Consider the following 13895-nt stretch of genomic DNA (forward strand, 5'->3'; position numbering starts at 1 on the left):
AATGCTATTCACAAACCTACATGCAGAATTTATGCCTACACATCTCCTATCTTTTTTTAAAATATGGAGAGCTCTGCCCCATGTGTGCAGTCTTCACACCTGTATGTATAGATTTTATTAGCAAATGTGGGAGGGGCAGAGGTTAGTGGCTGAAAGATTTTGAATATTTGATACTAAAGGGAATGGGAAAGGAAATAGGAAAGAGTAAGGAGGAGGTAAGGGAGTTTTGGGGAGTGGTTTATGGAGAGACATGTACCCACAAATAAAAGATTAAGCCCACTGCTATTCACAAACTGCACTTCTAAAGTTACTACAGCAAAAAGGGACCCAAAATGATAGTACATGATTCTAGCTCAGAGCTGAAGTAACTCATTCACCAAGAATGGCCATCTACTTGTACCTCAACACCTTCCCATAGAAATCATTGATGTTGGGGACATAAAATAAAACCTATTGAAAATAATGCTAAATTAAATTATGCAATTTAAAATTAGTTACAAATATAAATACATATATTATTTAATGTTAAAAAGTACAATGTAGCGCTTTTTTGTCTAATTATTAAATATTTTAATAACTTTTTTTAGCATTTTAAAATAAATGTAACACTGACTGTTATTAAAGTATACTCAACATACTTTAAATGAATTCTAAATATCACTGTTAATAATTATTAATGCAAACTAAAATGTAATTTAAACTGAGGAAAAATAACTTTATTGTCATTTTATATATTTCTGTTATTCATTTTTTCCATAATGTATATTAGTGCTGTGACATTCTTTTCTTGAGTTCTATATTTAACATCAATTTATCAAATTAATTTACATTAATATTTAACATACAAATGTGTTTACAAACTTTTTCCAAGTTTAATAATCTTTTTTACTTTCCCCTACACTTTACCATAGGGAGACTCTGTAGGTGGGGCAGAGATCTCTGTAAACTTTCCCTGTACTTGACCGTTGGGCAATCTTCTCCCCAATGGAGAGATCATGATATAGTTAAGTATAGGGAAAAGTAAAAACATTTATAACACTTGGCAAATGTTTGTAAACAAAAGTATGTTATATGTAAGTGTAAAATATTTGTTTACATGTATTTCAAAAGTTGAACTAAAGAAAAACATGTTACAGCACTTATAACTAAATTTTGAAAAAAAATAAATGTACAAAAACTAAATCACATTAAAATGATTTGTCTTGAGTTTAAATTAAAAAAGAAATTCACACCAAAACTAAATAAAATGTATTATGCATTAATGTGTATTAAGGATATTAATAGAATGAATTAGAAATACATTTAAATCTATTCAATAAAATGTATTGTTACCTTAATTCGAAAATGCATAAAATATTTGATGATTGAATAAATATGTTTACAATTGTTTATATTCTTAACATAAAATTGTATGTATTTATTTTTTGTAACAATTGTAAATAATGTAATTCAATTTAACATTATTTCCTATGGGGTTTACATTTTAGTCTGTGTGTCCCTTATTTTCTATGGGAGAGTGTTGCAGTACCAGAAGTTGGCGATGTGTGGTTCTAGTCTCACTTCTGTATTTTTCTGTAGGAAGTTACATTCATAAGTTAGCCCCCTTGAGGGGGTGCAGACATGTTAATCTACACTTTTAAGTAACTTTGCACTCAGAGTTTGTGAATATCAAAAATTACCAAAGTTACTCAAAAGTGTAGGAGTGAAGTTACATGTGTAAGTTACTCACAATATCCTGTACTAGGGACACACAGACTCCACACTGGCATGCCTTTGAAGCATCCTACACATTGCAGTAAGCCTCATCCTGGGTCTGAAGAAATATGATCACATCACCCCATCCTAATGAAACTCTATTGGCCCCCTTGCCCGCTCTCATAATCTTCAAAACCAACTGTATAATTTACAAAACCATCACGACCAGCAAGCAACCCTGCTTATCCTACAGACTAGCTCACCACCTTTGGTGGTTCTCTGCACTCTGTAACTAGGACATCATAAGACAACAGACTAATATGTAACAAAAAAATGAGGAGGGCAGGCATTTTCCATTTATGCATCTAGGATCTGGAACAACATGAGGACTACCCAAACGCTGCTCCAATTTAGGAAGGAATTGAAGATGCATCTCTTTAAAGAACGCTATTTTACAATCGATTAAATGTCCACAAATCAGCTACCTCTCATGTCAATCAATGGCTTTTTTTTGTCCCTTGACAGTACTCCTTTACCTTTTGGCTAGGTTTCTGCTTTAGAAATACCACATGCATACATGTAACCAGTTTCCATTGTTTCCTAAGACTTTCATAATTCATATAGATGAATTTTCAATACCCTATTGCCATTTATTTCTGGCAGAATAAGATGCTTTACTTCTCATTTCCAATGTACAAAGTCTATTTTAAGTAGTTTGTGACCACATATTTGCATTTTTGATTACGAGATGCATCAGAATTGCTATATCTTCCTTCGTCATTCTCGGTGAGTGAGAAACGTTGAATATGAGAGCGACCAGCATACACTAAGGATGTTCTTCTTTTAATAAAGCACTTGCTCACTAAATGTTATTCTGTTTGTAGATAATTCTAGCTTCTATTTCCATATAGTGCTTCCGACCACCGTTTTTACCACTAACACCACCATACGTAACAGGTATTACTATAACCTAGCACATCACAGCAAGGGAAAGAAACAAGTTTTTGCCCTACCATACGTTTGATACGAAACACCCATCACACAAAAATACAGTAGCAAATAATATATTGTCTAAGATTGGTAACTATGACCTAATTCAGTACTAGTAATTTGACGAACTTTGCAAAAAGGCAAGGATGCCTTGGCCCAACTGCATGCACCTTAAGTTGCACAACTGCAGTACGATCTTTAAGTCATTGTGTTGTGTGTTATCATACCAGCTGCATGCACACAAAATATTTTGAAGCTGTCAATAATTGTTTGACTGTATCAGTCGTATTTTACGTTTAATTGAAAATGATTGATTTTTTCAAGAGCTAGAACGAAGATTATTAGAAAATCAATGGGATTCCTATAAGTCTGAAGCCTCAGAAATTGTTGTGAGTGCTGCGGTATGGCTCATAAGCTAAATTCACAGGATGCGACTCACTGTGCCATGACCATTATGATCTATCAGGGACGCCGCCCTTTAGATAGCTTTCCGGCTTTCACTCGAGGTTTGGCAGACACAGGTCAAATACCCAAAAGAGCATATATAAGATTGTGGTTAGTGTTTTTAAGACCACCCCAAATACAGTTTTTGAAGTTCAAATTAAGAACTAGCTATTCTGTGGGAACTAATGACTTATTTCTAAGCAAAGTTCTATGGCAAATAATTAGTAATTACTCGTAGCAATCCATTGCCTGCAGTTCATCGCAGAAACCTTAACCTAAAGTCTGCAGAGCGCTTGTGTGTGTCTGCATTGTATTTATATTTGGATGTGTGCATGTATGTGCAAAACCTCCGGATATTGCGAGTGTGGTGTTACGGTGGAGTATGGGTTAAGCACCGTACTTTTTTCTAAGTATCTCTTTATCGATTTTCATCAACTATATATGACATATTATTACAAAGATTGTGTAATGCACAATACTGTATAGTACAGAAAAGTGTAAACAGGAGGCACCTGCAGTCTAACGGTAAGACCAGTTCTTAGACAAACCGACAAAGAAACTCTGGTTCTCAGTATCATCACAGTAGTAGCATTGCTGCATTGTCTGCAGGAGTTTAACCGCATATCCCGAATTTAATAGTCCGATCCGAAATATCTCCACGGTTTCCTTGTAGTGTGATAAAGAGCGATCCTCGTGTCCGCCCCCTTTACGCCCCCCCCGACTCGTAAAAAAGCACTTCTCATTGGTTAACCACAAGCCCATCTCTACAGAAATAGTCCGGAGCACAGATCACTTAAAAACATATTAAGTGGGATAATCACCTGACATAGCCTCGAGTTTAAAAAAACACACACATTTCAAATCTACCCCTCCTCCCCCCTTTAACCTTCACACATCAGTCACAATTGTAATTTCAACATGCGTCATGTTTTCAAATCTCTTAACCAGCTCGACAGTAGCGGGGCGGAAGTGGCTACACACCACGTCACCCGCCTTTTCGTTGACTCCAATGACAAATCTGTAAACCCTGCATATGTGATTCCTTCTCTTCCTGCAGTTCAGGAGTCCCAACAGGTATTCCAATGGCTGTTCGTCATCAGCCTTCTCGTCAGTTACGACACACACTGCAGCATCTCCATCACAGAAACGGCAATTACTGAACAGCTCTTGCCTCCTCCTCGGCACATCGCTGGCATACAATTATGGCCCCAGTGACTATACGACCAATGAATGACCCTCTAATGCATATTAGTATGATGGAGGTAATTTCATTGAGTGTATTTAATGCCACTACTGAATGAAAACGTTTTTACATTTAAAGTACACTTTGTCTATTCATTATTAGCCAATGGTTGGGCTCTGTTCGTCCCACCTTCCCTTCCTGCGTCCCAGTCTCTTCAATATTTTTTGCAACATGGCAGTGTACATACATATTATGGCCTTCCTGTCACACCCATGGGTCAATAGCACTTGCAGATTCTGTCACAGTAGTTGTGTTTGCTCTCAGTTCATTTCCAGCAGGCTTCGTGTTAGCTATCATTCCTTCATCAGCACATGAACAGTAATTCAATTCCATCAGTCCCTCTGCGTGCAAGAGTGCTTCACTCACCAGCCATGACGAGCCCAGCACAGGTCCCAGGGTAAACAGGGGCTTGAAACCGTAAGTACAATAGTCTGGGTGACACCATGAACTGCACAGAAAGAACTGGACTGCCAAAGCGTCTTCCTTGTTTAAGGCCCTTATTTCCTTCTCCTGTCTTCATGAAAACCCAGATCTGTGGGCAATGGCTGATAGCATCAGTCCTGACAACTCGCACGGTGCCACGGTCTGTCAAGTGATATTGGTTCCCTTCACATGGTCACTCGGTGAGGAGCCTATATCACAAGGTGCTAGAGAAGACGAACAGGAAGACATTGCAGAAGGTGGCTTTCCAGCCTGTCTTTGAAAGACGATGTCCATTAAGGGGGTATTAAAACAAGCCAGGACATTGGCAAGAGTCTCACTGACCCTTAGTTTTCTTTGTTTTTTGGAGGGGGTGTGGAGATTGTTCCTTCACCCTCTGCCCATTCCCCATTGTATCCACACATCCGGTCCTCCCACCCGCCCCTTCTTTGCTTTCCACTCCTCGTAGTCCATATTTTTGTTAAAGTTTTATTGGATATATTTTTTTGGGAGGGCTACAAGCTTCATTTTCTGCTGGGCTGCTCTCTAGACCTGAATGTGGCAAGTGACATCTGCCATCTCGGATCGGTGAATTAAAAATGGCACCTGGTTCATTCTCTAGATGCATTTATGCATGGTGACGCATGCTTGATCAAATGTCTTAAGCATGCATGTGACTAGAGACTAATGTGGTTGCAGCAGCATGACATTTTTCCTCTTTTTTCTGTTGTCAAAGGTTTGCCAAAGAGAATTTGGCATTTTTGCTGATGCTGCATAGCACCAGCAAAGCATTGGCAAAGTTAATAGGTCAAACAAGCTTAGATCTATTACCCATGACAATGCTTTTTTAAATAATATGACTGTTCTCTGTAAAGTCAGCACTGTTCACGTGGACATCTGGGTGAACTATGTATACTTGAGAAAACAAACAAATGAACAAAATAGTAGAAGCCCAGTGGACAGAAAGCATCATTTTACCTGCCAAGTAAACAGACAGGTTTTTCTCTTATAATATCGGAGAAGGGTCTGCTATTTTTTTCTGGATGATAAACCAGCAAATAAAATGTGATCTGTGCAAGCAATAATAGTGCCATTCACGTAAGTCCTGTTTTACTTTTTAAATTGTGACTCATTTTCCTTGAAGAGAATAGAACTGGAATAAAATACAAAAAATAATTCATTCTGGAAATACAAATTCAGTGTAAAGGTCTGCTGCCCCTGGAAGGCCACTGATCCCTGCATTCAAGGTACATTTAGTGAGACTTACAAAGTGAGTCATGTCTTATTTACATTCATGTGGACAGGATTGTGCTAATGCTACTGAATGGCCATTTTGTACTGTGATAGATTAGTCCATCCATTGCAGAACAATATGAAGGTCAGGTCACAAACTGTGTGTTTGCAAAGCAATTGCTGGCATGTGACCAGGCCTAAAGTACTCTACATTATTTATCAGTTAGTCTTTGTGATTTCAATCCTTGTAAATGTTCAGTAGTTTTGAGCTTCCTCCAAGTTTTCACAGGATTTCTGTTTTTCATAACTAATTGAGCTCCTTAGTGGCTCAGGGAGACGAGGAGTTTTGCTTATTTCCTTTGCAGCTCTTTGGGTGAAAGAGGATAACTTATCTATAATGTCAGTGGTGGCTAGTTAAAATAACTTGTGAGATCCTTAGTTGGGGTGAGGATTGGTTGATGATGTTGTAAACCTTTGAGTCCTTGAGAGTTTCTGAGTTCAGAAACCTTAATTTTAGGAGATGTCTAACACCAAGATGGCCACCAAATTTGAGTTAGTGGTGTAAGGATAAAGACGGATTTCCTGGCAGAACTCTTATAAAGGAAGTAATATTGCCTCTAAAGTTAAAGACCTTTTAAGGATGCAGCTACTCTGTTTTTCTCAGTAATTTTTATGAGAGCACCACTTAAACTAAAGAATGATTGTTAACTCTCAGTACCATAGAAGGATCTCTGGAAGACACATAGGATTTTTTGTCAATACATAGGTAAGAGCACTGACTCAAGATGGATGTCTACCTCAGGTTTGAGAAGCATGTTCTGTAAATTCAAGAAAATCTTGTAGATCAACATATGGAGAAGAGGACATTTAAAGTTTACTTTTCAAATGCAGTGCCTGTCTATACAGTATGTTGTAGGTTCCAGTGTCTAGGTTTTGCCCCCCCCCCCACCTGCCTATCACAGTGCCTCACCCCATGCAGACCACAGTGTAAAGCAGGGAGCAGAAGGGAAAGGATTGCACTTATGGGTTCCTCCAGCTCCCTTGGAGAGCGGAAGGCAGGTATTGACAACTACAAAGTGTTATAGCTACTGATGTTTTCTCCTGCTACAGACAGAACACTGATGTTGAATGGTAATGGGGAGCTGATAAGGGGAGACATTAAGTACACGGTGACCCTATCGTCTTCAACCCAACCACTCCACAGTCACAAGGGCAGTGCTTGAGTGTTAGTTAATGGTGGCAACTAAGCTTTCTTGAGAAGATCAATGGTATTCCTAGTGCTGATAAATAATTTGAAGCTTTTTTGATAATTTATGTGGCAGAGCTAAGGTAGAGAGAATTATCATAATCCAGCAGATCATACTTTAGAAGTAAACCATGTAATGAGTAGGAGTCAGAAGAATGCTCCAAAATATGCAGAGAAGAAAAGATGAAGGAAGAGGTCACAGTATTAATTTAAGTAAAAAGAAAATGCACCAGATCAAATCTAAATTCCAGACTCAATTGATGAACGAGTAAGAGAGTATAACATTAAGTCATCGGGAGGAAGACTAAAAGTTAGTATAAGTGTCTGACAGCAATATCTCTGCTTTACTAAAATTCAGTTTACCCTTTTCTAGATTACCCTAGATTACCTCGTCTTGAATAGCAAGCAGGCAGACATGGCATTAAAGAGGGCTGCAGTTTCACCCAAATCACTCTCCAGTCTGCTCTGATGTTTTCAGCTTAGGTGTAAAAGATAACCTAACCAATCCGATAAGGAAAGCAGGAACTGCTGGTACCCATTAGTGTAGGGTAACAGAATGTCATAAACCAAAATATAATTTGGCAGAAATAATGTGTCCTAAATCTTGTTTACACAAATTTCATCATCTTCAAATGGATGATGTTTGTGTAAGTAATATTTAGGGCATATGTTTGTCAACAGTATTCTAACATACTGTCACCCAATAAAGTAGGCAGATAATAGAGATCAGCCATGGAGTACCCACACGGCAATGCTGTACGATGCAGAGTGCACCAGCGCCCTTGCAATGTTCACTGTCTGCAAAGCAGGCAGTGAACATTGCAAGGGTGTTGGCCGGGGGGACCCTGCACTGCCCATGCCAAGTGCATGGGCAGTGCAGGGTCCCCCTGGGGCCCCCTGCACCTGTTCTCCACCAGCCTTTTCATGGCGGTGCTACAGCCAAGGAAAGGCTGGTGGAGAATAAGGTTGTAATCCCCAGGGCAGGGCTGCTCTGGTGGATTAGGACCACAACCTACTGCCAGAACACCGGGATCCCTGGTACTGGTGGAGCTGGTGGTACCACCCTAGCTTGACTGCCTGGGTTGAAATATGGCACTTGGACCACTGCACTGGTGGCAGTCTGACCGCCATCCATGAGTCTAGCGGTCTAGTGACCGCCAGACTATTAATGAGGGTCAAAGTGTGTGTTGCCATAAAAATAATGCTAATAATAGTGCTATGGGTTTCACTAATAGATTTTAAGCTGAGTGCCCGTGAAAGCTTTCTAAGATAATTTGATTCCATTCCACTTTCTCCTGGAACACGTCAATAAGAGAATGAGCGCAGTAATGGGATATGTGTTCTCACCCAGCAACACGATACTAAGCACCTGTGCCTTCTAATGGACAGCTATACTATCCTCCCCAAACAACCAACACAGCAAGAAAGAAAGACTATGGGGCTCATTCTGAGCCCGGCGGGCAGCGCCCACCGGGGGGAAACCGCCAAAAGACCGCACCGTGGTCAATAGACCGCGGGGGTCATTTTGACTTTCCCGCTGGGCTGGCGGGCGATCGCCAGAAGATCGCCCGCCGGCCCAGCGGGAAAGCCACTGCAACGAGGAAGCCGGCTCCGAATGGAGCTGGCAGAGTTGCAGGGGTGCGACGGGTGCAGTAGCACCCGTTGCGATTTTCACTGTCTGCATAGCAGACAGTGAAAATCTTTGTGGGGCCCTGTTAGGGGGCCCCTGCACTGCCCATGCCAGTGGCATGGGCAATGCAGGGGCCCCCAGGGGCCCCACGACACCCGTTCCCGCCATCCTGTTCCTGGCGGGTTTTACCGCCAGGAACAGGATGGCGGGAAGGGGGTCGGAATCCCCATGGCGGCGAGGATTCTCTGGCCCAGGGGAAATCCAGCGGGAAACCGCCGGATCCCCTTTTCTGACCGCGGCTTTTCCGCTGCGGTCAGAATGGCCACTGAAGCACCGCCAGCCTGTTGGCGGTGCTTCCGTTGCCCGTGGCCCTGGCGGTTTAGGACCGCCAGGGTCAGAATGAGGGCCTATATGTTCCTGCCTGTCCTAATGGGAGGGGGGAAGTAAATGTTCACGACTGAGCTATGTGCACATCCCAATGACATAACACCTTATAAGTCAGCTGCTCAGTCACATGGGCCATGCCAAGGTACCTGGGAGAGTTTTATATAGTTTGTCATTTCAGAGAACAAATGTAAGCTAGAATTTTTCAGTAAAGAACTAAAATGTTCAGTATTTTTATCCTCTTGAGTCTGCTTTAATTTGCCTCTGTTATTGATCTTATAATATTCATGACAATTCTAATCCATATTTTCTAATCATATATGTGAGTATATAATAAATTCCCACTGATATAATTGTCTGTTGTGTATATACTCTTTTAGATGGTCCAAAAGAGTGATAGTGTCCTCCTATCTTTGGCGAGTCCTTTGACACATCTGTTTTCATTAAAAACACTTTCTTCCAAAGGGGAATAGCCAGCAAGACGGGTGTGACATATATGTCTGCTATAACCTTTTTCTGAAGAGACTCACTAAATTCCAACCTATGTTAGCTTGTAAAAGCTACCCAAGTGTGTCCCCAAGATAAGAGAGATATTCAAACTGTATCTTTTATGGGATGCTAGGGATAACAGTTGTTTGATATCAAGAGGATTGCAGTCATTTCTGTAAGTGATGTCACACCTGCTGCTCGATGAACTATGGGAAATGGTGATAATGAGGGGCATATTTATCAAATGTTTTGTGTCATCTTCATTCCATGCATGGGGATGTAGGGTGACGCAAAACGTAGATTGAGATTTACCAAGCCACGGCCCTGCAAGGGTTGGTAAACCTGGAGTGTCACAAGGCAGTCCAAGTCGTTGCCTTCCATTTCTCTGACCTAGGGGTGCATTCCATGGGTGGAGCATGAATGTTCCCACACATCCACCCACAGATTTTGGCACATTCCCAGATTTGCCAAGAGAGGTACACCTTGGAAGGTGTCAAAATGCTGTGCCTTCCAGGGGAGGCGTAACAAGGAGAATTTCTCTTTGTTTCTTCTTCTTTCTACGTATACTGCACTCTGCAGCACATATAGAAAGAGCAAAATGTTTCAGAGGATTGTTTCTGGGCACCAAAAACATCCTGCCTGCAACACAGACGGCAAGGGTACCTGCGTTGCTGCTAGGCACCATATCGTGCAAAAGTGCAAGGAGAGGTCAGGAAGGCATCATATATTGTTAAATATGGCACATTCCTGCTCTCTCCCTGTCATGCAGCGTGGCGCAGCAAGGTATTTTGCTGCTTTGCATTGCATGACATTTTTATCAATCTGCTCCCGAGTATAGTTAACACTTAATCAAGTATTGAAATTAAAAAAAGGGCGTAGTAGAAAGGCTTTACAAACAGCGTTTTCTAAGATTAACTCTAAAAAAGGTTTTTCACAAATCACTGCACAAAAGATAATATAGAATTCTGGAGTCCAGATTTTTCTTATTTCTGACTAACTCGTGTTGACATTTCTTCTTCAGAAGTAACAACAGCTTTTTGAGGCCTTTGTACAAATTAGTTCCATGGCTTTTATTATTTCAAGGGAATGGAATTAGATTTGATATGACAATTATGAAAACAAAATCACAATTATTATAATCGAAATTAGTTTTGCTTAATTTTCAAATACAGTATTTTTGGTGGTGCATTTTTAATAAAAAAACGAAAAAACTTTGGATACATTTGGCAATGGGAATATAGGTAAATATCCTTAAAAGGATGTTCTAACTGCTGTTAGAAGCTCACAAACTAACATCTTTCCACAGTTGCTCGTTTTCGAACTTCACACATTACTGGATGAAATTTAGCATTCGCACAGCACTAACACATTTTGTCCAAGTCAAGCAAATGGTGCAAGAGGGTAGAAGAATTCAAATTGGGCTGAAGCTTAACCTTAGATTAATCATTATTTCTCAGAGACGTATATTATACTTTTGCTGCAAAATATGTTTTGTCCCTTTTTTTAATTTCTCACAAAACTTAAATGGGAGGTAAGTAATTAAATTTGCTAATGTGAAAAAAAGCAAATACTATACAAATACATTTTTGAAAGCACATGGAAATTATTCTCAATCTATCCATATTTATTCCATACAAAATATTTGAGCTATCAAGGTAAAATTACTACCAGTATTTCCATGCATTAGAAATGCACACATTAGCAGAGATTGATTACAAAAACAAACTCGCCACTGCTTTTGGAGGTTAGGAAAAAGGACCGAAAGGACTAATGGCCATGATTGTCCTTAGTTAAGCTTGTTCCATTGCAAACCGCTGGTGCCCACACTATAAGTCACATTTTGACTATATATGGGAAACAATGCTTGCTTTCAAACTGTGCGTGAAGTGATATTATTAGCCTAGCAATGCCTGCATAGTTATACAGTAATACCCACCTGTTAGCTGGTGACAAGAGGGGTCCACAATGCCAGGTGTCAACTACTGGCAGGCACCTCACCAGTCAGCAGTGTGAATTGTGTAATGGTGCACTGGCTTCTGCCAAGCAACGAGCCCTCCCTTTAAGTACACATTCTGTGGCACTGTTCTCAAGGGGAAGTTACTCATCTGCAGACTTGAAAACGTGTTTTACTAAATTTCACGTCGTTTTTTACCAACTAAAACAAGTTTTTGATATTTAGTGTTTTATATATTTGATAAAATGCCACACCAGCAATACTTACATCCAGGTCAGTCATGTTTCGCTGATTGATTGCGGATAAACGGTCAGCTTCCTTGATCTTTCCTCGAGCTTCCTTCAGCAGGTCCCAAGCATCATCCAGTTTGGCTTTGTAAGATGCCAGCTTATCTTTAACCTCATCTTTTAACTCCTGGTTCTTCTCCCTGGGCTCAATGAACTGCTTTGTTACCTTCAGCAAAAGACCTTCTGCAGCTCTGGAATCAGAAAAAGGAGACATTTGTGAAAACAATGCCAGGGCTTAGATTAGGTCAATCGTATGATCTTTTCTGATTGTGGGCCAATAAGTAATAGAGGGACAAGAACACCACCACCATGTCAAATGAAAATCATATGGTCAGTAAAAATAAAGTTCTTGATGGAGCTAAGCAATCAGATTCCAGTGTGATATTTGTAAGTTTCTACCAACTAGAAATTACCGATCTCAGTGTGGCAGGGCTGAATGAATCATTTTTTTAACAGATACCATGCACAGATACAGTCCCATGACCAATGCATCAACAATACTCCAGGTAGGGGGTCTTGTGTGTAATGCAGAATATAGTCATAATGTCACCTTGATGCTTATGAGTGCCGTTCTTGCATTTTGTCTGGGTAGTCCGTCCAAACTCTACAAATTATGTTCCCTTTTAACATCTCACTCGATCACCTTTTCTTGGTAGCTCCCATTAGTGTGTTTCCTTTAATTCACACTGGTGTGACAAATCCAAGCCTAGCCTGGAATATTCACCATACACATTCATGTGCGCTTTTGTGTGAATTGTGTGTGTGTGTAACTGTGTAAGCATTTGACAGCACGCATACAGAATGTGATGGGTTAACAAATACTATATGTGTAGGGAAAGATAACACAATAACTAATGGAAAGGAGTATGCTACTGCAAGGCCATATGAGCATAGACCCGTTTTTTGAAAATCTCCTTGACCCAATAGGTAGGATGAATTGAGGTAAGGGAAAGTAGCCCGGTCTGTTCTGTAGAAGGCGGTAGGTCTATGTTTTAATGTTCTTTCATCATTACAAGTGAGGAGGTGTTTCCATATAGGAAAAATAGGCTTTCTTTTTGCAGTGTCTAATTGAATTTTGGAAATATCATTTTGAAAGTCCTGAAAATATTAGTTGATTGAAATTGGGAATCCTTATAACTTCTTACAATATTCCGAAAACACTTTTGCAACAGCATAAAATGAATGAAATTATGAACCCATAAAGAAATGCTGCCGTCAGAAATAATGATGCCACTGGATGGATCTTTAAATGATCAAGACTTGCATAGACACGAGGCATGGGCGTAATTCAAATTATGAGTCTTTTACCAGGACTACACAGTTGGTGCAAAATGTGCCTTGCCAACATCACTGGTGATGTTTTGTACATAATAAGTAAACAAAACATTGCATTTACTTCATGTTACTCAGTGTTCAGAATTTCCAGCAGGCTTGGAAGTCCCACTTAGGGCTTAAATCTCAGTCAGGGCCCCAGGAGGCCGGCTACATTCTCTCAGGTGTCTCCCTCATTGTGCACTGATTACAAAAATGGGTAGCATTCTGGAAGGTACATGATGACAATTCTAGAGATGTGGTTTCTGTGAGCTTTGTTGCAAAGTGCCTGCAAAGTGCCCAGCATTGAGGCCTGCAGGCCGAGGGAGGCCTCCTGTGCTTGTCTGGGATAGGAAGATCTGACAGGGCCTTGGTTTAGAGCTGTAGCTGGCCCAAGAGTGGAAGCCTGAGCTCTGTTCCAAGGGCTGCTGTGGCATTTGGAGCTCAGGATAGAGTATCGCAGGCATGAGGAGGCTTCCCCTGCTTGACCTACATAAGAAGGTCTGACTGGGCCCCAGGTCAGAGTTCCAACTGGCCCAGGGGTATAAACTCCGAGCCCTAGGCTTCCT

General features: G+C 40.5%; 1 protein-coding gene across 7 annotated transcripts in view; it reads right to left on the minus strand.

The window, feature by feature from the left end:
* The window catches only part of LAMA2 (laminin subunit alpha 2), a 3379260-nt gene that overhangs the window by 680915 nt on the left and 2684450 nt on the right, over window positions 1-13895 (minus strand). For all 7 annotated transcript variants that reach the window (XM_069234829.1, XM_069234828.1, XM_069234823.1 and 4 more), the window contains one exon: window positions 11996-12206. In XM_069234829.1, coding sequence (XP_069090930.1) covers window positions 11996-12206 — 211 coding nt within the window. The remainder of the gene's footprint in view (window positions 1-11995; window positions 12207-13895) is intronic.

This window comes from Pleurodeles waltl, chromosome 5, assembly GCF_031143425.1.
Source record: "Pleurodeles waltl isolate 20211129_DDA chromosome 5, aPleWal1.hap1.20221129, whole genome shotgun sequence".
Lineage (NCBI taxonomy): Eukaryota > Metazoa > Chordata > Amphibia > Caudata > Salamandridae > Pleurodeles > Pleurodeles waltl.